This window comes from Dipodomys spectabilis, unplaced genomic scaffold (assembly GCF_019054845.1).
Source record: "Dipodomys spectabilis isolate Male_0828 unplaced genomic scaffold, ASM1905484v1 ptg000069l, whole genome shotgun sequence".
In the NCBI taxonomy this organism is placed as follows: domain Eukaryota; kingdom Metazoa; phylum Chordata; class Mammalia; order Rodentia; family Heteromyidae; genus Dipodomys; species Dipodomys spectabilis.
In genome coordinates, this window is record NW_024870746.1 from 23,154,258 (window position 1) to 23,181,278 (window position 27,021).

The following is a 27,021-nucleotide window of genomic DNA, read 5'->3' on the forward strand; positions in this document are numbered from 1 at the left end:
ATGCAGGCTACTCAGTCTATGTGATCAGGAACTCTTTTCTGAGGACAATCTCTCCTGTTGTACCTGTCTGTTCTGAAACCAATCATCAAACAGATCAACCTCTTCCCATAGTCTAGAATTTAATGTTTTACCTTGTAAAAACAATTTCCCCCCACCAAGTCTTCGTCAAATGTTAAATGTGCCTAACTCAACTGCTACCAGGTTCTGATTTGGTGGGTTTGAGATCGAACCTGAGAATCTGCATTACTAATGAGCTCCTGGGTCATTGTTAGAGTCAAAAAGAATAAGGCTAGAGAACAGTGGAACTACCACTTCCGTCCAGAAATGAAATACCCTCTTGAGTGTAATCTCTTTAGAAAGAGGCATGGTATACTTTAGAAGCAACAGCCCAACAAATTCTAAAAGATCTTTTATATGAGTTATACGTTGTTACTGGGAATCATGACACTACATGGACATGTGTAAGTTTCTTCTTAATTCTTAAAGAGGCACCAGCAGTTATACATTAGTAGTCGTTCACGTTCCTCCCATGTCCTTCCCATCTTCCCCAGCAGGTGGTGACAGACAGCCATGCCTGCTCCATGTTCTCTACTCAAAATATATTGGGCCTGCCCAAGTCTGTGTTGTACAACAATGTTGACATTATGCAGCACTATGAGGCAAAGGGGCGGGAAGCAGTTTCGGAACATAATCCAAAATACAAAACAAAAAACCCAGAAGTCTTCTGGTAGGTTCAAATTATGCAACAATTTTATTAACCCATTCCACACACACACACACACACACACACACACACACACACACACACACACACACACACACACACACACACACACACACACACACCCTCTCCCCCCAAAAGAAACACATTTCAAATACAGTTATATACACCTTAAATAGATCTGAGTAAAATATTTTATCTTTATCACCAGATTAAATTAGAATGCTGCTAAGGATTGACAATCCCACTTTCAATATAGCTGTACCTAGGAAATCTGCAGCAGACCTCCGTTCCTCCACCCCATTTCCATCCAAAACAATAGTGCTCAGCACACTCCTATTCCCCTCCAAAGGGCACCATTTGTGATCAGTCCTTTGCCATAGAAAACCCATCACCTTATGAGAATGATTGATCCTGTTACTTCAATGCAGAAAAATACACACAAAGAATTTAGACACAATAACAGTAAGCAGATAGATTCTGGTCCCAGATGTCCAACGAAAGTCTTATTGGAAAGAATACTTGTTACTCAGTCTTAAAATCAGTTTTGAATATAAAATTTCCTCAGATTTATTTATTTATTTATCTTGTCAATCCTGGGGCTTGAACTTGGGGTCTGGGCACTGTCTGTGAGTTCTTTTGCTCAAGGCTAGCACTCTACCCACTTGAGCCACAGCACCACTTCTGGCTTTTTCTGTTTATGTGGTACTAAGGAATTGAACCTAGGGCTTCATGCATGCTAGGCAAGCACTCTACCACTAAGCTGCATTCCCAGCCCCCTTGATTTTTTACTTATTAGATTAAAAGCAAAGCCATGACAGACTGAAAACTCTTCCATGGAATGGTACATGCCATGGCAGAGTAAGCGGAGAATACAGAGAGTTCAGAGTCAGACAATAAAAGCCCCAAAGCCAGGTACTGAGTGAGATAAAATCTAGTAGACATTACAACTTCAGGCTCTGAACAGGTATTACCTTAGCTGAGTTCACCAAATACCATACACATTATGTACAACTGTCATCTTAAAAAAAATGAGAGTTTTGGACACTATTATATAAGACTTACCTATGAAAAATTATAGTGTACAGAAATTCCCCATGAAGAAAACGGGCTTAGTTTTCTAAGTATTTAGTTCCTTTAAAAAACATAGGAAACGTGGTATAGACAGAGAATTACAATCATGTGCATATATTACCAGGCAGTACAATGGAAAAACAAGTGGGTTGTTAGCTTATAGATGTATTAGAACCTGTCAGTCAGCTGACATGGTAATTATTTATTCTTGGACATACTGCTGATGTGTGTTGCCTCTAGATAAAAAAATCAAAGATCTAAAACTCAATGTTGCAATTTGACTCAGTTGTTATATATTCTTAAGATAAAAATCATTTTAAACACAACCCAATCGAAGTATATACAAGGAAAAGTGGGTAATTCTAGTAAATTTCCTAACAATAAATACAACCTGGGTTTTGAGCTTGGAAAAGAAGCAGATATGCAGGAGACAACATCACCTGGCTACTGATTACTTGCAACCCCAAGCATCAAAAGAGTTTCTCTAGAACTCAGATCTCCAGTCCACCCCCCCCTTGCAAAAAAAAAAATCCTAAAATGGATTTACTTCCAAACATGTACATCTTTTGCTTCTTCAAATGCCAGAGATCAAATGTGGATTGTAAAGGGAACTGCCCAGACTCTCGCCTGAAACACTCAACCACTTGTCTTGGAGTGAAACTATATATTGGATCCCTGACCCTAACTTCTTGAGAAATGGGGCAATGCTATAAAGCTAGCACACTGCATTTTCTTACTCTTTCTAAATCAGCGTGAAACCATCCCTTCTCTCAACCAGAACAAAATGCTAAATTTCAATCTGGAAATCGGAAGATAAGGAGAGAACTGAATTCTCCAAAAGTTTGCTTCTGATTCTTCTGTTAAATAACACAGACTTCCTCATTCCACTTTGAAGCAGGAAAAAGAAAACGGTATTAAGAATTTCTTTTCCTTACTCTCTACTGGTAAAAAAAAATGCCAAAGTCTTCACCTATTTCCCCCTAACAAAACTCAGATCCTCAGCAAACGGTACTTCAGATACCATCTTTTCTTTGTAGGATTTGTGATGGAAACCCAAAAAGAGTAATATGTACCTACCGCCGGTATGCCTTTAAGCTAATAAGGAGTGGGAAGGGCAGAAAAAGATGCAAGGGAGACTTCCTACAATTTGGAATAAGAGCTCTATTCGAGTCTGTATTGTCCTGGCTTCCCCTTCTTGAAAGGATCTTGTCTAAAAATGGAAAGATGTTGAAACTCTTGTTGCTTTCAAATTCTAACTTCTCCTGTCCTATAGTAAGTCTACCTGGTTCCTTTTCTGAGAAGCAAACCAATACTTTGCAAAACAGTCAACAGACAGAGTCAGAACACCCATCTAATAGCCTGTCTCTGGTGATAGTGTTTCTAATAGGTTAAATCAATGCTAGTTGGTCAGAGAAAGTCCCTTCAAAGATGATGCAGCCTAAACCCAAAAGTTTATCCTTTTCCTCATTCATTATCTCTGACTTCTTCTTACTTCACACATAGTAGAGGGAAGGTTGATTTCCAATTTGGGCTAGAATTGCCACCATGCAAGCAAAAGCTAAACAAGGCAAGCTTATAAAAGCGCCACTACCACCTCCCAGACCACACCTCCTTGTCCCACTGTGGGGAGGGGGCAGACCCACCATCTAACTCTTTGTCCATAGGACAAGAGCCAGAACAGCGAGCGATCTGTTCTCCACTGCCATGTCGACACTTCTAGATTCAGCAAACTGTTCTTTTACACATGTTCATTTGTTATAAATCGCATTGTCCTCTGTCTCAAAGTAACTTAGTTCAGGGGAAGAAACTTTTTTTCTTCTGTGGGTCCTCTGCCCAGTCCAGAGTCCCACGGCTAAGGACACTAAAGACATTGTGCAACAGCTTATTAGGAAGGGCAGGTTACGTTCTATCTTAGATACAGTTTTGGGAGAATCTCTAAGTTTCCAAACTTTGGAAACTGGATGAGGTATTCTAAGAGGAATGTAACAGTAAAGGACTGAAACTAATACTGGGCGCTGGTAGCTCATGCCTGTAATCCTAGCTACTCAGGAGGCCGAGATCTGAGGATCGCAGTTCAAAGCCAGCCCAGGTAGGAAAGTCCATGAGACTCTTATCTCCAATAAACCACTAGAAAACCGGAAGTGGCACTGTGGCTCAATTGGTGGAGTGCTCACCTTGAGCTCAAGAGGGCAGGGACAGCACCCAGGCCCAGAGTTCAAGCCCCATGACTGACAAAAAAAAAAAAAAATGACTGTAGCTAGGAGGCAGCTGCCTAAAGTGACAGCCTTCATCACCTGTGTGTGCGTGTGTGTGCGTGCGCGCGCGCGTGCGTGCGTGCGTGCGTGCTGGATCTGGGGCTTAAACTCTGGGCTTAGGCCCTCTCCCTTGCCTCTTTTGCTCACAACTAGTGCTCTACCATTTGAACCACAGCTCCATTTCTGGCTTTTTAGTGGTTATAACATTGGAGGTAAGAGCTTTATGGACTTTACTGCTCCAGCTGGCTTCAAACCATGATCTTCAGATCTCAGCCTCTTGAGTAGCTAGGATGATAAGCGTGAGCCAGTGGTACCCGGCAACCTTCATCATCCTAGAGGTTCTCCCTCTCACCAGCCTGCTTAAGATCCTCATCCAAGAACATTTATTTAGTTTAGTGCTTTGTTCCACATCCCCCTGCAATGTGAAGAGGAAATGATGAGAACTGAGAACTTGCCTGCCTTTAATTTCATACTAAATTCTGCTCCATCATCTAACTCCAAAGAACTGTCTTCTCAGAACAAAGAAAGCTCAGAATTCCAAAGCTGAAATATCCAAGAAACTATTGCCCCCAGCTCCAGCTGGTGGAATTACTATCCTGGAGTGTGAATCAGAATCACAAGGAGACACATACATGTCCAGCCATTACTCCAGAGACTGGGAATCAGTGCTCCCTCCGCCTGACTCGACTGGACCCAGCAAGGTGTCTGTTCCAAAGTTCTAAAGGGGATTCTAAGGAATGCTCCTGATGAGAACGGTGAAAGGATTTCTATCACAAAAACAAACAAATGAAAACACTCTGGGAAAAGAGCTAACTTTCTCTTACCAGTTTCTACCATACAACAGTTGAGAGGTAGGAAGCCACCTAACTCTTCTAAGAAAAAGTCTCCTGAAAGCTCAGGAAAATGCACATGTGTACATCCATTTCTTTTATATGCAAATTTGGGTACAGAGAGTAAGCCATCATAGGCCTTAATTATGGGGCTTAATATAAATAGTGTCAAGAACTATGGTTCCCTGGGCCATCTCAGGACCTTAACATGAGAGAATCTCCTTAAAAATGAAGTAGGGAGGGCTGGGAAGATGGCTCAGTGGTAGAGTGCTTGCCTTGCATGCATGAGGAAATGGGTTTGATTCCTCAGCACCACATAAACAGAGAAAGCCGGAAATGGTGCTGTGGCTCAAGTGGTAGAGTGCTAGCCTTGAGCTGAAGAGCTGAGGGACAGCGCCCAGGCCCAGACTTCAGGCCCCACGACTGACAAAAAAAAAAAAAAAAAAGAAGTAGGGAAATAGGAGAGATTAAATTTATCAAAGCTTTTCCACATTAGAAAAATATGTTAAAAGAAATCTAAGTTTAGGAAAATGTGACCAAAAAAACTCTCAATAATGAGCAGATTTAGTGAACTCTTGTCTCTTTTGCCTGGAACAATTCAGAGTCTAGCTCACTCCTTCTAAACAGACCCAGAGACCACTGGCTGTGGCAGTAAAGTTGCTATGATTGGCAATAAACCTGAAAGTCACAGGAGAAACACCTACCTCAACTGAGAGCCTAAAAGAACTATTCTCTGGAACCCCATTCCACAGGCAGAAAAAGACCACGTCAACAAGACATAACCCATCTCCTCAGAGCCATGTCCCCCAGACCATCAAAACCCTGCAATTGTTTCTCACGGAAAGAGGCTCTCGCCCTATGTCCATCTGCAAGCTGCAGAGCATTCTGTGGATGTTCTGTAGCCTGGGCAGACTATGGCAGGACTTGGCTGGAGATGAAGGGAGAAGGAATGGAAAGGAAAGACTCTCCCAACGCAGATCCACAGAGACTCACTGCAAATACCACTAACGGATCCCAAACTTCTCCCACACCAACAGCCCTCTTCCTTCAAAAGACACCACCACGCCATGCATGACACTGGACAATCCAAAAGGGAGAGGGAAGGGGCAGGGGGGAGTCAAGGAAGGATAGTGGCCAAAAGACACAAGAAAGGGACAAAGGTGAAAGACAAATGGGCTATAGTGTCTCTCTCCAACACCATCTCCCAGTGCACCAACACAGGACATTAGTAAGTTTAGACACCAGGAAACAGAGAGACCCACATTCATGAGGCCCCAAGAGAGTATACACTCTTCTCTTCCTCCTCCAGACCCCCCCACCCAACTGGTAATCTAACCTAAGAGACCCATCCTGACATCTTGCCCCCAGGTAAGGAGATAATTTCAAACTGGAGAATGGGTCGAGTTGGTCTGCCCATGCAGGACCAACCTGGCCCATTCTGCATTCAGATGAATGGTAAGGTGTTGAGGGTGGGGGGTGGGGTGGAAGTTAAGTTACTCCTTGGTGATTAGTGACAAGGGCTGGAGGGAAACACACGGTTACACCACCGGAATGCTGACTTGGGTCTTCGGCTGGTCGGCCCCTTCTTGCATGTCCAGGGCACGAAGAGGGCTGAGGGGCTTGAGGGGCCGGCTCCCAACACTGTAATTTCTTGGACGCCTGATTGTATTCGAACTGGACAGAGGCGTAAAGCTGTTCCTTCTCATCCTTACAGGGGTTTGGTTCTTGGGGAGGTTGTTCTGATTGGAAATGGAGGGACACCATACAAATGAAAGCCATGCCAACAGCTCACCCATAAAGGTAAAAAATAAAAAAGCTTGTAACCACAACTTCCTTCGCATAGGGTCTTGCACAGGACACAGCCTAGCCCCAGAGGCTAAAAGGGACATAGTACAATCCATTCCCTGAGCAGCACATTCCAGAACAAGAAAGGGGCCTAACAGTTTACCAGGGACAGATAGAGAAACCCACCAAAACCTGATGACCCCACCTGGTAGACTCTTCTGGGCCCTGATTTATAAAAGGAGGCCTTCTGGGGCTAGAAAGGGGAAGGGGTCAAGAAGAACCTGCATAGCACTCCAGCCAAACACTTTCTATATTTAAATGAATTTCCAGGAACCAACTTTCAAGGCTAAGATTCATGAAAGAGATCCTCATTTCAAGAAATAAAAAATAAACCCCACATCTTTTCCTTTTGGAAGAAAGCAGTCTACATGGGCCATAAGTATTGGATCTGTTTCCCTCTTAACATCAGAGAAACCCCAGTCTCTTGATGCCAAAGGTAGGAACTCAAGGTAGGAACCTGGCTTGTTTATCCGTGGGAAAATACTTACAGTTGGCTTGTCCCGGTGTGTGTTCACAGCCTCCACGTTGAGGGTAATTGTTTCTACTTTGCACCCTGAGAAGAACAGTAGAAAGAAAAAACTTCAGGAGAAAGATCCAATGGAATATTCCTTGAGTTCAGCACAGGGAACTCTACCATCAAAACACCACAAATACGTGTAACCCTTTAGAAATGGACAGCACTAATGGATGTTTCTGGTGCACACAGGACTAATGAATTGAACTTCCAGACAACCTTCAGAGACATCTCAGATTTCCCAACCTTCTCCATCCCCACACTTCCTGCCAGCCCAAGTGTATAGTTACCATAGGCCACAGGAGTAAGTTTGAAGATGGTATGGAGAGGACACTTCAAGTATGGTAGTTCATCTGAAAACAGAAAAAAAAAAAGGCATGTGAAGGAAGGAACTTAGAACTACAGAGTAAGGTCAAGGGACTGGAAGAGGGAACCTAAGGTGCTCATGAGGAGTTTACTGTACCCTGACCACCACCTAGAGTTGTACGGCTTCTCCCTGCAGTTCCAGACAAGGATCAAGGCCTGAGTAGTAAGGAAGGAAATATGGTCAATCTGGATCCTTCCATGAAAGCAAAACAGGAAGTAAGAGCTATAGGCAGGAAGAGAAGACTATGGCCTACTATGGTCAGCCTGTAGGCTTTCAACAGCTGAGGGAATGGAGAAGGGAAGGACTAGAAGGTAGCAGCTCTTCTTCACTGCTCTTACTAGAAAAAGCTGCTCTGTCCCCAACTCAAAGGCTAGAGATGCTTCTAAGATACCACCTCTTAGTAACCAGAGTAACAAGCCGGGACTCTTCAGTCACTCCCTTGATGCTGCCAGGAACATTTGCACAACGCTGGTGCTTTAGCCAGGCAAGTTCACGCCCTGCCAAAGCAGCTTCCCTACACTGAGAGCTTTTGTAGTAGCAGAGTAAAGTCAGCAAGTAGTTGACAGATGGCTGCTGGGAGTTCCGCTCTGCTGCCTGAAGAATGTACTGTAACTTGAGTGGAAGAGGGGGAGGTCCCATGGCCAGGAATCCTGGTAGTGCTGCGAGCCCTGCCCTCTTCCCATGGAGGTGTCTCCCAGCCCGTCCCTTAATGGTACCTGCGCCCTTATCTAAGAAGTAGGCCAGGAGGCAGCGCATGACAGCTTGATGGGAGATGACAAGGACATTGCCCTGACGTTCCAGCTCCATGATGACAGGCTCCAGCCGTTGTACCAGGTCCTGGTATGACTGTGGGGGGAAATGGGGTGAGCTGGTAGGAGGCCAGATGCGATCTAGCAGCCAAGATGGTGACTAAGTCCCAGAGTCCAGCGGTCACTTCCATTCCCTGGCCGGCTTTCCTCCTGGCGGCTCAGCATACCCATGACAGCTCACTACGTCCTCTTCTCCCCAGTATCTCTAGTATAATACTCAGCTCTTGAAAGATCCGTATTTAGACCAAGAAAGCTACAACTCCAGGAAGGAAGTTTGAATTCAACTGTTCTTTTCCTCTTCTGTCCACAGATTCATACGTAACAGATAAGGCAACAAGAGAACCTAGTTTGTTGGACCTTTGCCATTTTATTTACTTTTGCCCTGGCACACTCCTAGAGTAGAAGGCCAGCTACAGGAGAAAACAGCTTTCTGGATATGATGGGGATGTAATTTATGACCCCATGTTCTCCACTTGGTGACTACTGGCTTGGGTAGGGTGGGATTGAGAATGAAAAAAAAAAATCATGTTGATTGTACACAGAGGACCTCTCATCAGCCTACTCCCTAGAAATCTTAACGAATGAGACAATGCCATTGTCTAGCCTGAATTAGACACAGTATGATCACTTGCAGTCCTCCCTCTAAAGTAAAGTCCCCAGGCAAAGGGCGAGGCAGTTATTATTCCAAGGGAGTCTCACCTCTCCACCTGGATATCGATACAGATACTTCTCTTGATCTCGGAGTGCAAACTCCTCTGGGTACTGCTTCTCAATCTCTGCATAGGTCATCTCCTCACACACGCCCTGCAAGGAGCCATGCTGGCATGAGGAAGTACACTGGCCCATCATGTTCCATCACTAATGAGAACAGCACTAAAGAATGCGTATTTCTCACCACATTCCAGGCCCTGTGCTGGATTCCTCATATATTATGGCAGATTGGGACCAAGGTATCACTAGGTAGGTAAGTGCTACTATAGAGAAAAGGCAGCTTTCTAGCTTTAGTGGCCACTACCTATCAACACGACAAAACATACAGGAAGCACACAGGGAGACGTGAAGGAAATGGAAATCTTTCCGTAGGAATAAACACACAGGAAAAAAGGAAATCGAAATATCTACTTCTGTTCTCAATTTCTCAGCCTAGAGCAAGCCAAGGGAAATTCTGGGGATGGATTTTTCCAGAAAAACTCATCTTAAGCACAAAAATTTGAGGACCATACTAGCTATTTCTTTATTCCTAGGAACAAAATATACAAAGGAACAAAATGAGTCATTGTTAGCTACAGTCCTCCCATAGGTCAGAGTGGCTGGGTCAAAGCTGGTTTAAGTCCCGTCACTGGCACTGATGCTATAGAAGTCTTGATATGGGCTGCAACTGTTCCCATTTCCTCCTTCCCCTAACTCCCCTCCCCACCCATGGCCACATATGCAGATTCCTCAAAGTTTCTACTGGGTGGTTCTAGTTATCTAGATAAAACTACCCAAATCACAACTTCTGAGAGTTTCTTCTGAACCTAAACCTGAATGCTCTGACACACACTCACAGCATCAATCTCGTTCAGAATCTTCCACTGCTCATAAGTCACCCCAAGAGATTCGGCTGTCTGGATAGTCCTCTTCAACTGGCTTGTCCACACTTTGAGGTCTTGTATCTCTTGTTCCTCCAGAAACTTCTTTAGAGCCTGGGAAAACTAAGGTTTGAAAATAAAAATTAACACACACACACACACACACACACACACACTCCTCCTGTAATGGGCTTTTTATCCAGCCATGATTAAAATACAATTTTCAGGGAAAATTAACTTCAACTGGAGCACCCAGTTATGCTAAGAATACAAGTCACGCTCAGTGACTGCCGAATGCCTGAACGATTCACAGAAGAAAGCTACTATTCTTTAATACAGAGCTAGGGATACTGAGCAGGGAACATTTATAGCACCTGCCCAACTCTGAAACCACTTCTAAGCCACATGGGATTTAAGAAGAAGGAGATAAAATAGATGACCTCCACCATACCCTTCTAACTCTTAAGCCTAGAAAATCCAGCCTGTTGGTTAACTACTCACCTGCTTTCCCCGTACCGAGAGGCCGGAGTCACCCCCAATCTTCCCTAAGAGATTGAATTCACTCTCTCCATGCCGGCAAAGGTAAATGGTACGCGGATGGACGTGGATATTCATGAGGTAGTAGACAATCTTGCTCTGGATGTAGTCTTGGACTCTGTTGACTAAAAATCGTTGACCCACATTCATTACCTTGATGAAAGAAAGATCCCTAAGACAAAAGGAGGCAAAATAAGTAAGAGTAAGAAAGTTTGAGACTAAGCATGTGGGGGGAGGATGCACCCCACAGCAGTTCCTCCTCCTGTCCCATCATTCCCGTTTATAGACGCGGGTGGTAAGAGGCGGATAATTCCTCCAAATCAACATGAGCTTTAAGCAGCCCATACTGTTTTTTCAGTGCCTATACTATGGCAAGCAACATAGATAAATACAGTAAACAGAATTTGGCCTTTCCACCAGGAGACCGTACCAAGTCTGGGTGACATGACAACTTTGCTAAGGCCAAAATTTGCTGCTAATTATAAGCTGGGAGGTGTTACTGGCAGCCTGTGGACAGAGGCCAATGATTTGCTAGACTACCTACAATGTATAGGATGCCCAAGTTCAAAAGGGAAGTATCATTAATACAAGATGGGAAAAGCATGGGGAAAAAAGGAGTAGAAAAACGGATGATACAAAAACACTTCATTATTGAAGAATAAGATGCAACAACAACAATAATAATAATATGAACATTATAGTTCTAGCTTCACAGATGGAACTCAAGGGACAGAGGGAGAAGGGCTCCTTTCCCAAATGAGAACGCTGCTTCAGCTCCTTAAAACTATGGCTTTAGGGACTGGGAAGATGGCTCAGTGGTAGAGCGCTTGCCTTGCAATGCATGAGGCCCTGGGTTCGATTCCTTAGCACCACATAAGCAAAAAGAAAAAAGCCGAAAGTGGCGCTGTGGCTCAAGTGGTAGAGCGCTAGCCTTGAGCTGAAGAGCTGAGGGACAGCGCCCAGGCCCCAGAGTTCAGGCCCCACAACCGGACCCAAAGAAACAACAACAACAAAAAAAAACTATGGCCTTAGCCAGGAGCCAATGACTCACACCTGCAGATCTAATTACTCAGGAGGCTGAGATCTGAAGATCACAGTTCAAAGCCAGCCCAGACAGGAAAGTCCATGAGACTCTTTTTTTCTTTTTTTTTTTTTTTGGGGGGGGGGGGTCCAGTCATGGGGCCTGAACTCTGGGTCTGGGTGCTGTCCCTCAGCTCTTCAGCTCAAGGCTAGCACCTTACCACTTGAGCTACAGCGCCACTTCCGGCTTTTTTTCTTTTTTCTTATGTGGTGCTGAGGAATCGAACCCAGGGTCTCATGCATGCAAGGCAAGTGCTCTACCACTGAGCCACCTTCCCAGCCCCTGTGAGACTCTTATCTCTAGTTAACCACTAGAATACCAAAAGTGGAGCTGTGGCTGAAAGCCTTGAGGGAAAAGAGCTCAGGGATAGCGCCAGGCCCTGATTTTAAGACCCATGATTCACACACACACACACACACACACACAGTCTTAAACCTTACTTGTCATAGTTGTCTGGGTCAAGGGGTCGGTAGGTGACTTTGTAGCACTCGATTCTCTTGAGGAAGTCCTCCATCACATTCTCCCTGTTCCTTTCAGGGTAGTCAGGGCTGGACACCTTTACCTCCTGAAATCATAGGCATAGTCACCACAGGCCGGGTCAGAGCTCTGCCCTAAACAGCCCTCATTTCATGAAAGTTGTCTTTCCCTAGAGCACTGGCATTTCTGTCCACCTCTGTCCTGTCCTGTGACCCTGGCAACCAAGAAGGAACAGACCACTTGAGAGTCATGTGCCTGCCCTTGGCTGATGCTGCTTCTGGGCTCCAATCCCTTTGTGTACTTTCTTGGAAAAGGAAAATGGGGAAAGAATGGGCTCTGATTTTCTCCTACTGCCACTCCTCCATGCCTGACTCAGGACGCAGGGCCTCTTCCTTAGATGACCCCGGTTCCTGTGCAGCTGGGAAAGCCCCTTTGGTGGTCATGTGGAGATGTGTACTTCTGACAGACCAGTACAACCCTTTGAACAGGGACTTTCTTATACTGTGATCCCACGGGGCATGAGGGATCCTATACATTAGGTTTCTTAATATATAGGAGGCTGACAGATCCAAATGTTATAGGTCCAGCTTAGCAAAATGAGGCAGGGGACAGAGGGAAACAGGAAGGATTGTTTCCCAAAGGAAAGCTCAGATTAACCAGCAGACGACTCTCCTCTAACTATGGCAGCCCTAACAGAGAAGGTCTTTCATTTTTTGATCTAATGTAATATTCAGGTCTCAACATCCAGATACTATCAGAATACAAGGCTAACACTCCCACAGTCTAAATCTTGGTCTCCATTCAACAGCTAATTCTCAGCTTCTAAGACTTCCTTAGAAGAGTATGGAAGTACTGAATAGTGCTCTGATAGAAAAGATCTGTGTGATGTTAAACAGGTGGGTTTCTCTCTTCCAATACCCAGAAGTCCTCCCTATGCAGCCATACATACAGGGCACCAAAGGTAACAGATAATCATGTCACCCACCAGTATGTTGGCAGCAATGACATCAGGATCATCACAGACAGATTCCACGAAGAACACCTGGCCATGAAGAAAAGGTAATGATCAACAAGTCAAAAATGCCAGACTGTTCATTAAAAGCACAGGCTCACCTGCCCCACCCAGCCACTACATCTCCCAGGATTTTCTTCATGAAGGTGATCTTCAAAGCCTCCTCATTTAAAAATGCCTCTTACCACATCCCCTGGGCCTCAAACATACAGGCTAAAGGTCTGAGAAGGGACCTGAAAGAAAACACTCAAGGACTGGGGATATGCCCCAAGAGAAAAGAATCACACATCCAATCCTGCTCTTACCAGACTCCAGAGAGCTCTGTGCCCCTTTCCCAATTCCCCAGCTTCACTCATTTCCTTTCCTATCCTCCACTAACATGGAATCAGAGCCTACCTTGAAGGAATTCTCTTCAGCAAAGTTCAAAATCAGGTCCCTCCGCTCTCGGGTAGTATTGGTGGCATCAAACACCTGAGCAGGAAGCAGAAAAGTGAACTGAACGGGAAGGGAGAAATGGAACCCCACCATCAAGACAGACCCAAGGAGGGGCTGAGGAGCCCAGATGCTGAAAGGCTGGAGACTGAGAAGGAGACAAGGCTTACCGCAATCTGCCCGTTCTCCTCTGTGAGATAGGCCTTCACATCCTCCAGGGCCACCAGAGCACACTGCCTGTCAGAAGAGCAGAGGAAAAGGTGAAAAGAGTTAAGTGCATGCACAGTAGAGACACAAACAGTCATAGGAGTCACATACCTTCACACTCAGCTTCACACAGGTCAAAATGTTTCCTCAGCTGCATCTTTCACTTTTCCCGCTGAGGTGTTAAGACCCTCCTGTACCTGCCCAATGCAGTTATCTTACTCCTCCTTAAGCCTTAGCCTTCAAGCAAACGAGCATCTCCCTGCAGGCTCTGTTCTCTACTCGGGCTCTATTTTCTATTCTCCTACCTAGCCAAGTCCAAGATGATCTGTCCACCCAATAACTTCTACTTTTAGAAACTCAAGATATTTAATAAGAATACAGAAAGCCCTATCTATCACATACAGCCTTAGGATAGCCCAGAGAGAGCTGATTTGGATGTCAGGACTCAAAAAGAAAAGAAAAAGACTCACTTGCGGATCTTCATGGCCTCCTCGTTGTCGTGCCGAAAGAAGTCATAAGATTTATAGGACTTCACTGCTTCCCGCCGATATACTCCAAGGTTAAACACTATGGAAGACCCAAATCCATTAGCAGCAAGGCAATACAAGGGTGCTGACAAAAGGGGATTTCTGGCCTCATGGCAGAGTGGTACTGTAGTGGGGTGGGAACTACAGCAGATTAAGTCACAAAAAGTTAGGGCTGAGTCCTGACTTTAAAGACTGTCATCGAGTGTTCAGCTGTGTGGCTGGTAATTTCTTCAGCAACTGTCTTATCACAGCACTGCTAGGGTTAGATAACAGGACACGTTAGGGTGCATGTGCGCACACACACACACACACACATACACACAAACACACACACAGTACTGGGCTTGAACTCAGGGCCTGGGCCTGGGTACAGGCTGGCACTCTACCACTTGAGCTATACCCTCACTTCTAGCTTTTGGGTGGTTAATTAGGAATAAATGGACCTTTCTGCTCAGTTGGCTTTGAATTGTGCTCCTCAGATTTCAGCCTTTTGAATAGTTTGGGATTATAGGTATGAGACACCGATGCCAAACTTTTCACTTAATCTTAATATTCCTATCAAAGGTATCCTCTCAGCCTAGGCCAGGAAAAAACAAGTCTGGGGACAGAGAATAAATTAAGTAAACAAGGAAACCACCACTACTTCATCCAGAAGCACCTTGGAACCTTGATGCCAGGAAGAATTAGTCTCCCAGAGACCTGTGGAACCCAGGGACTAACCATTCACTTCCCAAGGAATGACCCTCACCTACCTTTGGTGGGCACCCCAATCCAGTTGAGGTAGCGTGTTAGTTTTTTAGACACATAGGTTTTACCCCGGGCTGGCAAGCCAATCATAACGATGAGAGTTGGAGAATTGGTCATGTAGGAGGCCCATGCTAGGAAAAAATGAAATAAATAGAATCAAAATTACTACAGGCGTAGTAAACTTTACATACTGCCCCTAGGAACTTCATCGTCACAGTCTCATTTTAGCCTCATAAACTTGTAGGGTAAAGGTTCAAGAAGAGTGGGCAGATCCTCCCAAATTCACTTAAGGGGTCATGCAGATGTTTAGAAACTACCCAAAGCAAGACATGACTTTCCCATGCCTGAGCATTTCAGAAGTTCCCAAGATAGGAAGAACAGCGAGGGTCAGGAAGAAAGTCACTATGCCTCCTCCCTAATATGACAATGCCAAGTCAGAAAACCATGCAGCTGTCATTCTACCAGTACAGAACTGAGCTGGTTCAAAATAAGTCCCAGAGAGCTTCAATCTTAAGGATCCTATCTACCTCTCCAGAGTCTGGGACAGACATTTTCTCGCACTGCTAAAAGAACCTTGCCCCAAGCTGTTCTGGCCTCCACACTCGGGTTACGCAAGGGCTCCTCCATTTATAGACCATAGTGAGATTTAGCAGGCAGAGCCTTGCTAATGCAGGTTTTAAAGATCTCAGAAAATTTCAGGGTAGTGCTAACTCACAAGGGTATTAAGGGTCATTGGCTTCAACAGTCTATGTAAAGGCAAGACCCTTCCATAGTAAGCTTATTTCAGGAATGCTCATTGGTAGAGATTAGTTTCACCAGATAGGTGATGAAGTCAGGTGAAGAGCATAATGAGCCTAGCCTAGAGATGGCACTTTCCAGACCTCCTCCTTCCTAGACAGCTTCTTGCTACAGCCTTAACTGGCTCACCTGCATGGCTTCTCCCACCTATCCTGCCAATGAGGAAAAGGGATGGAGGAACATGAACTTAAGCTCCCCCTTTCTTAGGGGCAAGACATAAACTGAGTTTATCAGGAAGGGCTCGAGTTCTACCAGCTCCTCCCCTGGGGGAAAACCCTGTATGGACAGGAAAGAAAACACTTTGGATCTTTTGCTTCCCAGCATCCTTTTCCAAAAGGGTCTTTACAAGCTGTGGCTTCTTCTCTACAACAACAAGCATGAAGGTGTTTTCTAGTAACTTCATTGTGTGTGTATGTGTGTGTGTTTAATTAGGGATAAAAATCATAGACTTTCTTGCCTGAACTGGCTTAGAACCACCATCATCAGATCTCAGCCTCCTGAGTAGGATTACAGATGTGAGCCGTGAGCCCCAGCATCTTTAATCTTTTGAGGAAGAAATGTTTAAAGATTTTTCATTGGGGAGGAGAACTGATCTGGAAAGGAAGTTTCTTAGGGATGATTAGCAAGATGTACTAGGAAACTAAAGAGAGGCTTCATGGTGAGGGAGGAGGAGATGCCCAGATTCTGGCTAGAGGGCAGAACTTTTTAGTCCTTTACCACCTATGCATGAGAGAAATCCTGACTGGCCAGGAGTCACTCTCCCATGTTCCCCAGCTAATGGACCAACATAAGTGGTTTTTATCTCTGTCCAAACAGGGATCGCAGAAGCAAAGAAACATCTCTCTGTAGGCTCAGCGGGCATTAACCCCGGATCATTAATGCCTAACAGGCAGATAGACATTGCCTGGCATCAGCAGTCTTGGACTCAAGCCGTAAAATCCTCTGAGTCTTCATGGTCTCCCCAGCTGAGTGCACACCCTCTCCTCCCTCAGGATCTGGCTCATTACCTACACCTTTAGGCCTGCCCTAGCCACACTTTCCAGCCCATTAACCACTTTCCTCAAAGGTGCTCTAACCCTCCCTGAAGCTGAAAATGCACAGCTACTCATAAGCAACCAGGGATCCAGCTGCCCTGTTTCTCATACCTGATAAAAAAAAAAAAAAAAGCTAGAACAAAAGAAAACCTGGGCCAACAGGGACTCCAGCACCCTGCCCTCCGGCACCTCGCCTCCAGTCTCTGCCCAGAACACACCCACACCAGGTCTTCCCCTTTTCCCGAGTAAAAACCTAAAACCACACTCCCTATCTCACACTGCCACTCAGGTGAAGCTAGGAACACTCTGTCCTGTCTGTTAAAAAACAAAACCACCTCTAACACATTATGAATAGATAATTCTCCAAACTCATTAATGCCACCATTGCTTGGCATCCCCTTCTATCTTATTTAACCTGTGTTCTCAATCTTTTTTTTTCTCATAAGAATGCTCAGATGAAATTAAGGATTGACAACATTTAAATGGGAAAAATATATCAAGCCCAGAGAAGTTTAAGAGCCCTGTTCCCAGTTCTACAACAGAAAGTCAAGGTCAGGGCAGACTCCTGGTCTCATGACTGTCCATTCGGCTCCAGTTGCTAGCTCTTGGCCTTGGGCTAGCACTCAACAAAATGATCCTCAAGGCAAATATCATTATGTTCCCTGGGTTGATCTGGAAGCATAGTCTAGGAGAGCAATAGTTCTCAGCCTTTCTATGGCCAAGATGTATTCTACTGTTCACTCTAAATAAATACAGTATTTTGAAATATACAGTGTATAAAGCACAGTAAAATTTTTGCTCTTTGGAAGTAATAAAAACTGTTGTCCCTTGCTGTTTAACTGATAGGCATAGAATAAATCAAGCTCTAAGAAAGCTGATGAATTAGTTAATTAGTTCAGCAACACTATTGTGCCCAAATTTCAACAAATATTGTGAGTGTGTGTGCACGTGTGTTTGCGTATGGGTGTACTGGGGCTTGAATTCAGGGCCTAGCATTCTTGGTTAGCTTTTTTACTCAAGGTTGGCACACTACCACTTGAGCCACAGCTCCATATCTGGCCTTTTACTGGTTAGAAGTAAAACTCTCACAGATTTGTCTGCCCAGGCTGGCTTTGAACCACAATCCTCAGGATCTCAACCTCCTGGGTATCTAGAATTACAAGCATAAGCCACTGGTACCTGCCAGGCATCTGAATTTTCATGAACATGTACTGCTTTTGAGTTTAGGGAAAGATACATGTAGAAACTTGCCTGTTCCAGATCCACTCATAATATTTTTTTAAAAATTAAGGAGTTTTTTAAGGAAAAAAACATAGAAATGTCCCCTACCCCTAATTTCTGCTTCCAGAGAAGCAAGTGTGAAGCAAGTCATCGGAGCACTCCTCACTCCTCTGGACTCTCATCCCTGGAGCAGCTGACAACCCAATAATGCTCCTTTGGAGATCTGTTTTTGACTCCCTAGAGCTATTCTTCAGCCCTTATGTCCTAAGACTCAGTCACTTCCCAGACTCAAAGTTAGCCAACATAGGTATAATTAGCAGCTATGAATAAAGTAACTGCTGATGTGAATAGTGATCGCCTGTCACAAGGTACATGCAGAATGCGGTGACTGGATCTCCTAACATGGAAAACATATTCATAACGTAGAATGCTTTGCAAAAAGAACATGGTGGCAGAACATACTACCACCTACTTTTAGTAATAGGAGGCACCAGAAAGAATCAACTAAGGTGTGTCTCCACAGAGCAGAGGAAAAAAGGAAATAAGCTAATGTACTGTTGTAACTGTACGATCTCTGCCTAGGGCTATTCCAGTGCCACAGACCAACTCATAAGGTACATGAATAACTCTGTCACCAGACAACCCAGAGTTCTCCAGTTTGGTAGAAAAAGCATTTTGGAGTGAATGGTACAGAGTGGAAAGGAGAAACTTTAGAGACGCCAGAGCAGGACTGAGAGTCTAGAAAACATGACTGGAAGAGACTTCCGCTTCCTTAACCAAACACTCTCAATGTAGAAGGAGCATAGAAGAGTTAGGAAGGCAAGTAGAGGAGGAGAAAAACACAGAGTGAGAAGGTTCAATACTGGGTATCACAGTCAAAAACACCCACAATGAACAGCTCTGCTCCTGACCTGCCCCCATCCTCAGCACTGCTTTCTGCTCTTTGGGATCACACACAGCTACAGTAACCTGAGCATGACCCCTTTAACAGAGGTGTCCTGGATCACTAAATCTGGGTTACAATATTGTCAAGCAAGAGAAAACTTCTTGACTGAAACAAAAACAATTCTTCACAAGGTTCTTTTTTTGGAGGTGGGGTGGGGAGCTTGAACTCTGGGCCTGGGCGCTGTCCCTCAGCTCTTCAGCTCAAGGCTAACACTCTACCACTTGAGCCACAGTGCACATAGCTTTTTCTGTTTATGTGGCGATGAGGAATTGAACCCAGGGCCTCATACATGCCAGGCAAGCATTCTACCACTGCGCCACCCTCCCAGCCCTACAAGGCTCTTTTCAAGGGTGAAATCCTAGCCGGGCATGGTGGCTCACCCCTGTGTCCCAGCTATTTTACAGTGGCCGTAGGAGGATTGTGATTCAAGGCTAGGAAAAAAGCTTGAGACTTTATCTGAAAAGTAAAGCAAAAAGGGATATGAATGTGGCTGGACTAGTAGAGGTTCTGAATTCAAGCCCTGGTTTAGCCAGTAATAATAAATAATTATAATAATAAAAATAATAAAAAGATGGAGAGCTCCCAGTAGTATTGGAGTGCAATTTAATCTGTATACAACATTTCAAGATTAAATATAAGAGGCAGGTAGTGATCTGTAGGAGATTATACATGTAAGCTATATATAACACTTGTCTAAGTGCTTTCTTATAGTTACTCATTTAACACATAACACTTGGAGAAGCTTCTTTACAAAGAAGTAAACCTGGTGGTGGTACATGCCTGTAATCCCAGCGCTTAGGAAGTTGAGGCCGGAGGAACAAGGGTTTGAGGCTCAGGAAAAACACATAATGAGTGCATTGTTTTTTAAAAAATGAGTCAGAGGAGGAAGGTAAGAAGGGAACAGGACTACAAGGAGGACAAGGAGAAGAGATTAGAACTCATTCTTTTAAAGAATAAACTGTAGCATGGAGAAGATAAGCAACTTGTTCAAGGGCACTCAGCGACAAGGAAATAGTAAAACCAGGGATCAAGTCCAGATAGTCTGATTCTAGAGACTACATTTAATCATGATGTGATCTCCACCCCCCCCACCCCACCCCCCAGATCTTGTCACTATACCTGGATTCTTGCCTTCATAGGAAAAGTAAATGGTAATGATAGAGCTGTGACAACCTCAGCATCCTGCCCAAACCTGCTGCTTCGGTCCCGCAGGCCTGATATGTACCAGGTGAAGATGGATTATCATCCTTAATCATGAAACTGACAGGGGCATGGTATGAAGGTCGAGGCTCTGGGCAAAGATTTCAATTCCAAACAACTTCTGACCTCATGCTTGTCAACTCCTTCTGCTGATATGATATATATATACATAATACATATATATATGATATAGATGTGTGTGTATATATATATATATATATATATATATATATCATATATATCCACCAAAGTGAGAACTGACTGGTAGTTCCAGAGGAAAGGTGCAATGTGGTAACACAGTTAAAAGTTAGCATTCTTTGAGATTCCCAGAAACATCTGGGGAACAGCATTGCAGACACCGAGGAAGCGCTGCAGACCATCATGAGGCTTAGCAGTTCAAGTGCATGATTAGGGGCAGGGCTCCAGTGATAGAGGGCCTGCCCAGCAAGTGCAAGGCCATAAACTCAAACCTAAATACCACCAGAGAGAGAGAGAGAGAGAGAGAGAGAAGGAAGGAAAGAAAAAATGCAGAGGCAAAGGGACAGGAAATGATGCTACACACACACACACACACACACACACACACACACACACACACACACACACACACACTCTACAACCCCTTGTGCTGCCCTTTTCTAAAAGCCTGTGGGCCAAGCATTTAGCACATGCCTGTAATCCCAGCACTGGGGTGACTGAAGCAGCAGGATCAGGTCAACTTGGGCTACATATAGGACCCTATCTCAAAAAAGAAATGAAAGAAGAAAATGAAAGAAGAAAGGGGGTGGGGAGAGGAGAGAAGGAAGGAATGAGGGATTGAGAGACACATCAGGGAGAGAGGGAGAAAAGGGAGAAATATTCCTGTTAAATGGTCTGCAAGTGCAAAGGCTAAACCTATAAGAAAGTAAGGTAAACCCAAAGCTCGTGGCTTATGCTTGTAATTGTAGCTATTCAGGAGGCTGAGATTTGAGATTTGGCTATTCAAAACCAACCCAGGCAGAAAAGTCTGTGAGATTCTTATCTCCAATTAACCACCAAAGAGCCAGAAGTGGATCTGTGGCTCAAGTGACAGAGCACTAACCTTGAGAGAGAGAGAAAAAAAAAAAGCTCAGGACAGCACCCAAGCCCTGAGTTCAAGTCCCAGTATTGGCACACACATAGGCACACAAAAGTGCCCAAAACATTGTGAGAAGTCACATGAGAACTCAGTTCCCTGAGGCTAAAAACGGGATGAGACAGCACAGGCTCCTACCTGCAATTTCTGTAGTGAGCAGCACCTCCCCAGAACTTAGGCCAACAGGTAAAGAAAAACTAAAACAGTAACAGCCCAAAGCAAGTCTTGTACTGTCACTCAACCTACTGTGTGGACAAAAATTAAAAAAAAAAATGCTTCCTCTGACTTCTGACATCAAGCAAGTATGCAGATTACCGCCCCCCCCCCCCCCCCAAAAGGGCATAAAACATTGCTGGGCCAGGCCAGAACTTTAGTTCCAGAGATAAGCATTTCACTAACTCTACCAGTTCCAGTTCCAATGTTCCCACAAGAAGTTGCCCCCAGGAGACTTTGTTTTAAATTTCCCATACTCCTACCCAGCAACATAGTCTACAATTACAATGTCCCAAGATAAAATCCCCTCCTCTTTCCCAGAACTCACAACATGTCTTCTCCGATCGAAGATTTGGGGGTTTCAGTTTACTGCTGTTGTTGCTTGGTTGTGAGGACATGGTGGCTTTTCAGTAGGTACCTAGGAGAGAGAAAAGGAATTCAAAGGAGGAGGGAAGATGTCCCTCAAAATACTCAGGACAGAGGATCAGTGTCAGGTCCAGCCCTTTTCGTCCCAGTTCCTAGATACCTGTTCTTGAATAAGTCATGAGCCTCCTGGGTCTTCAGTTTCTTCACCTATAAAGAAAATTGCGGTTAAATTTTGTATTTATTTTCTGATGTAGGAGTTTATATTCACATACCTTTACCTCCCGCACTTCTCCCAATAATCACTTAATAAGTTAAGTTTTGTTATCATTATTATCTCTTCCCATTTTATGGATATTAAAAAAATGAGATTAAATGAGTTAAGTGGTTTGGTCCAAATCTCTTGCTGAGCTCAGATTCTAGTTTTGAGAATCATGGGGAAAGTCAGGTGCCGGTGGCAGGAGGGAGCGGCTTATGTCTGTGATCTCCAACTACTCAGGAAGCTGAGATCCGAAGGATAGGAAGTTCAAAGCCAGCCCCAGCAAAAAAGTCCAAGAGACTATCTCCAAAATAACCAGCAAAGAATAGGGCGAGCTGCAAACGGGCGCGGGGAAGGGGGTGGTTAAGAAGTGGGGGGGAAATGGAAATATATCGAATACTTCTTCAAGGTTATCTGCAAAATAAGGCGAAAGACCTGATGTCAAGTGGGGTTCGAGAGCCCCCGGGCTCACAGCCCAAACCCAGAGAGCAAAGGGCTCGCGAAGGCGCCAGGTCCCACTGCCCTCAAGACTGGCGCCGGTCCCGCACTGGCGCGCAGACCCTTCCTCCCCAGCACCAGCTGCCGGTCCCCGAGGTCCGCTACGCGGCAGCGCCCAGCGGCCGGCAGTGCCCCGCGCTCCAGGCTGTCAACGCCGGGCACCGGGGCCCCTCCATCCTCCCGCACCCGCCGCACTTCCAGACGCCACGCAGCAGCGGTCGCCCACCTCCTTTCTCCCCCCTCAGATCCCTCCGGGTTGTCGTCCCGGCCCTTCCCCTCCGATGCTGCAGACCCGAACTGACAGAGGGAGGCGGAGCTGGGCACTCCCGGGTCCTCGGCAAATCACGTGGTTCCCGCAGGCGCCGCCCACTCGCGCGTCAGCCCTCACCTGGAGACAATCCTCGACCAATGGGGCACCTGCGCTGCGCAGGGGGCGGGGCCAGGCGGAACCGCGGACCCTGCCCGCGGCGGGAAGGGGGAACCTGGTCAAGGAGAGACCGCCCTCTTCCTAGTTCCTAGCGACATAGAGGTTGGCTGCGTCGTTGCTTAGTAACTACTAGAGCTAGGGGGCGGGGTTAATAAAAGCCTCACTTTTTTTGTTCTTCTAATTCTCGCGAGAGCCAGAATAATAATAGCTATCTCGAGGGAGCCACGCGTGGTGGGAACCTTGCAAAGATTAACACCTTCCTTCCTGAAGCCCAGCTAGACCTAGACCTCGTTACTTCCGTACACGGGAACGTCAGCTTTTAGGGTGTTTGAATATCCTCTAACCAAGTTCACTAAGCATCTCCATACTCTCAGGAGACCTTATGGATTTCCTTTTCCTCCTCCTCCTCCCCATCAAGCTATAGCATAGACGTTTTGAAGACACAAAAGTCGTTAAGGGTGAGGATGGCTGCAAAGATCTCATATAATTGATCCATGGGTAGAGGCTTTGGGTAGGTGCCATACATTCCAAGTGAACCACACTTTTCCTAGTTGCTCCAGTGCCCCCCTTTGATGCTTTGATTCTATTAATACACCCACCCAATGCAAGGTGGGATTCGTTGCTCTGGATCCAGGATGGAGAGCAAACAGAGCATACATTTCTTGGAATATAGGAAACTTCAGAGGTGCCTGCATTCCTTGTGAACGACAGAGTTCAAAACACTCGATCATCTCCTCTCGGCGTGTTCTAGGTGCCCTGAAAACCCAGTCTTGATCCATTTAGTACTTATGAAACTTATTTGCGTGGCAGAGTCTCAAGTTCAGGACATACAGGTTTAAAATGGCCATCTAACCCGGCATTATCCCGCGGCTGTGCAATTCCGGGCCTATGTGTCTTTACACCCCACCTCTCTTGACTATGAGGAAGGTAGGAATGGAGTTTTGAAACCGGTAAAGTGAGGCACTGAACTGCAATCCCAATGGCACACTCTGGTCCTCTACATCCCTCCTGTAGGTAGCCACCACCTGCTGGAGGCCACGACCCCGGGGGCCAGATGCTGACTTCACACTGTGCTTTCTGATGTGGCAAATGGGCAGATCACCGTCCCATGGAGATGGCGGGGAGCTGGCCTTCCGGTCCGCCATCCCTCTGAGTCAGTGTTTGGTGTGACCACGAGTGTAGCCATGAGTCTCTGTTTTTGACAGGTCTGTTTGATTCACTAGCTATTCTTGGCATTTGTTTGCGTTCCCGGGGATGGTGGCGTTTCTCGGGGTGGAGGTGGGAAGGCCGGATGGAATCACTGCTGACCCGAGGCCAAGGTCACATTCCGTCCTCCTTGATTCCGGAGCTCCTTCCCCGCCCTCTGTCCTTGGGCATATATGCTGCCGACGCGCAGGGCACCGCACTCGGGGTGTGGGGAGCAAGAACGGCGACGCTGTCTTCACAAGAGCCCACAAGCCCTGGTCCCGGGGCTCTGGAGGGTGGCGGGGGAAACCCAGCTGTCACTTTAAGATAGACCCGGCTCCCTGCCGTGCTGAAGCGTCGCGAGAGTTGCATCAGCGACAACTTCTCGCGATGTTTGGCGGGGCCAAGGGTGGCCATTTTGAAGCCCACCCCGCGGCTGGTTGCCCTGGCTGCGTCTCCCACCACCCTGCGGCCGGGGCCAAGGCTGGCTCCGCCGGTGTCTGGCCTGGGGGCGGCCGGACCGACGCGATGTGGCGGCTCCGCTGCAAGGCCAAGGACGGCACCCATGTCTTGCAGGGGCTGTCCAGCCGGACCCGGCTGCGGGAACTGCAGGGCCAGATCGCCGACATCACCGGCATCTCCCCCGGCGGTCAGCGCATCCTCGTCGGATACCCGCCCGAGTGCCTGGACCTCCGCGACGGGGACACGGCCCTGGGGGACCTGCCCATCCAGTCCGGTAGGAGGCCCGCGGGCCGGGGCGGGAGGGGACCGGCTGGGGCGACTGTGTCCACCCGCTCGCCCCGACACCTGGATGGGGAGGGGAAGCCCAGAGCATCCGGAGGCTCTCTTTTTTTCCCCCAACCTGCTTTTCAGAGCTCCTTCATTTTGGTTTCTGCCAGGAAGGCAGAACCGGATTCGCTCCCCGGGAAGTTCTTCCCTGTCCTGATGGGTCTGTAGGTCCGAAGGGCGCAGGATGCTTTTTTCTTACCCGATTTGTTCTTGCAAGTCCCTTGCACGTGCGCTTAGCTTGACAGATAACTATTCCTTAAAGTAGTAGTTCTCCAAAGCCCCTCAGGTTCTAACCTGCAGCAGTTCTTTCCCCCTAGTATTGAAACTTGAATGTCAGTGTTGGTAAGAAAAAGGTTTCCAGGATGTGTTAAAGGACCCTTCCAACACTAGCGTGAATGTTAAGTTTCGGGAGGAGAACCCCCTAGTGGCCTGGTCTGTGGTAAACAACCTGGAAGGAAGATGTGTGTTTTTAAAGGCAGAATTCAAAGATGTGTTTTCCCCAAACCTCTTGACTAAACTAGGATGTAACTTGAGGTGGGTTTTTCCCCCCCCCTCCATTTTTTTTTGTTTTCATCTTTATGAATATCCTGTAACTAAAAAAGTGTGTGTCCTTGACAGACTTGGCTACTGAACACCCAGTTTTGGGTGTGATTTCTTTGCAGTTCTGGATTTGTTGTTTTTGTGTTTTGTGTTTTTTTTTTTTTTTAACAGGCGACATGCTGATCGTTGAAGAAGACCACACCAGACCCAAAACTTCACCTGCATTATCAAAATATGGTGCTCCAAGTTACGTCAGGGAAACTTTGCCTGTGCTTAGTAGAACCACAGTCCCAGCAGACAACTCTTGCCTCTTTACCAGTGTGTATTATGTCGTTGAAGGAGGAGTCTTGAATCCAGCGTGTGCCCCTGAGATGAGACGCCTTATAGCACAAATTGTAGCAAGTGATCCAGACTTCTATAGTGAGGCAATACTGGGAAAAACCAATCAAGACTACTGTGACTGGATCAGAAGGGATGATACTTGGGGAGGAGCAATTGAGATATCAATTTTGTCCAAGTTTTATCAATGTGAAATATGCGTAGTAGATACACAGACAGTAAGAATTGATCGGTTTGGGGAAGATGCAGGATATACCAAAAGGGTTTTGCTAATCTATGATGGCATCCACTATGACCCGCTTCAGCGTATCTTCCCTGATCCAGATACACCTCCTCTGACCATTTTCTCCTCTAATGATGATATCGTTCTTGTACAAGCACTGGAATTAGCAGATGAAGCTAGAAGAAAAAGACAATTTACTGATGTAAACCGCTTCACCCTGAGATGTATGGTGTGTGGGAAGGGATTAACTGGCCAAGCAGAAGCAAGGGACCATGCCAAGGAGACCGGCCACACCAACTTTGGAGAAGTATGATCTATGCATGATGAGGGCTGAAGCCTACTACCTCACAGATCCAGAAGGCTCTGGGTTTTCCAATAAGCTATTCATAATCCTAAAGAACAAAAGGACACAATGCTTGAACCATCCTTTTCACTAAGACCAGTAAGACACTGAAATTCCTTGTTAAGATTAAAATTCGTGTGCAAGTTTACAGATTGTGTCTACAGTGGTGATACGTGCCCTCTCTCTGCTAGGGTGACGGAACAGGTGGGCCTTTCCACCTAATGACACTAACCTGAAGATTGGATTTTAGTATTACAAACTAGCACCCAGCAGCTTTTACTTATAGAAGAAATCATCCTATTTGGGGTAATGTGGAAGGTCTCATGGAAGGCCACTGGACATATACCACCACCACAGTTTCTCCATAGTAGATTCTTTTTTAATAACTGAATGAGTTAATAGTTTCTAAATTATGAATTGATCCATCAAATGAAGATACTCAGAACTGTCAAAACTGGTTTTATACTGCAATTTGGTAGACTTTATAAGTGTGTGCTTAACCACTTAGAAGTTCATGAAAAAC

General features: G+C 45.8%; 2 protein-coding genes and 1 long non-coding RNA gene across 8 annotated transcripts in view; 2 read left to right on the forward strand and 1 right to left on the reverse strand.

Moving 5' to 3' along the window:
- Positions 1-4,822, forward strand: part of LOC122109203 — a 14,998-nt gene extending 10,176 nt beyond the window's left edge. Inside the window, exon 3 of the long non-coding RNA XR_006147690.1 lies at positions 4,499-4,822. This is a non-coding gene — a long non-coding RNA (uncharacterized LOC122109203). The remainder of the gene's footprint in view (positions 1-4,498) is intronic.
- Positions 1-25,745, reverse strand: part of Pfkfb2 (6-phosphofructo-2-kinase/fructose-2,6-biphosphatase 2) — a 26,486-nt gene extending 741 nt beyond the window's left edge. The window contains exons 1-16 of one of the 6 annotated variants that reach the window (XM_042681448.1): positions 25,253-25,745; positions 22,059-22,105; positions 21,861-21,950; positions 15,012-15,137; positions 14,203-14,299; positions 13,696-13,762; positions 13,490-13,564; positions 13,067-13,123; positions 12,045-12,169; positions 10,488-10,695; positions 9,963-10,109; positions 9,115-9,219; positions 8,323-8,452; positions 7,530-7,592; positions 7,214-7,278; positions 6,428-6,619 (exon numbers count right to left, since the gene is read on the reverse strand). In XM_042681448.1, coding sequence (XP_042537382.1) covers positions 6,428-6,619; positions 7,214-7,278; positions 7,530-7,592; positions 8,323-8,452; positions 9,115-9,219; positions 9,963-10,109; positions 10,488-10,695; positions 12,045-12,169; positions 13,067-13,123; positions 13,490-13,564; positions 13,696-13,762; positions 14,203-14,299; positions 15,012-15,137; positions 21,861-21,930 — 1,527 coding nt within the window. In that variant the 5' untranslated portion in view covers positions 21,931-21,950; positions 22,059-22,105; positions 25,253-25,745. Of the gene's footprint in view, positions 1-6,416; positions 6,620-7,213; positions 7,279-7,529; positions 7,593-8,322; positions 8,453-9,114; positions 9,220-9,962; positions 10,110-10,487; positions 10,696-12,044; positions 12,170-13,066; positions 13,124-13,489; positions 13,565-13,695; positions 13,763-14,202; positions 14,300-15,011; positions 15,138-21,860; positions 21,951-22,058; positions 22,106-22,878; positions 22,951-25,252 lie in introns of those variants that run through there. The other 5 variants (XM_042681449.1, XM_042681450.1, XM_042681447.1 and 2 more) reach the window with 5 other exon arrangements.
- Yod1 (YOD1 deubiquitinase) lies at positions 24,622-26,650 on the forward strand. Its single transcript, XM_042681454.1, has 2 exons — positions 24,622-25,000; positions 25,765-26,650. Exons 1-2 carry the CDS (start codon positions 24,655-24,657, stop codon positions 26,466-26,468), a joined length of 1,050 nt encoding a protein of 349 aa, XP_042537388.1. The 5' UTR covers positions 24,622-24,654; the 3' UTR covers positions 26,469-26,650.
- The last annotated feature ends 371 nt before the right edge of the window (positions 26,651-27,021 follow it).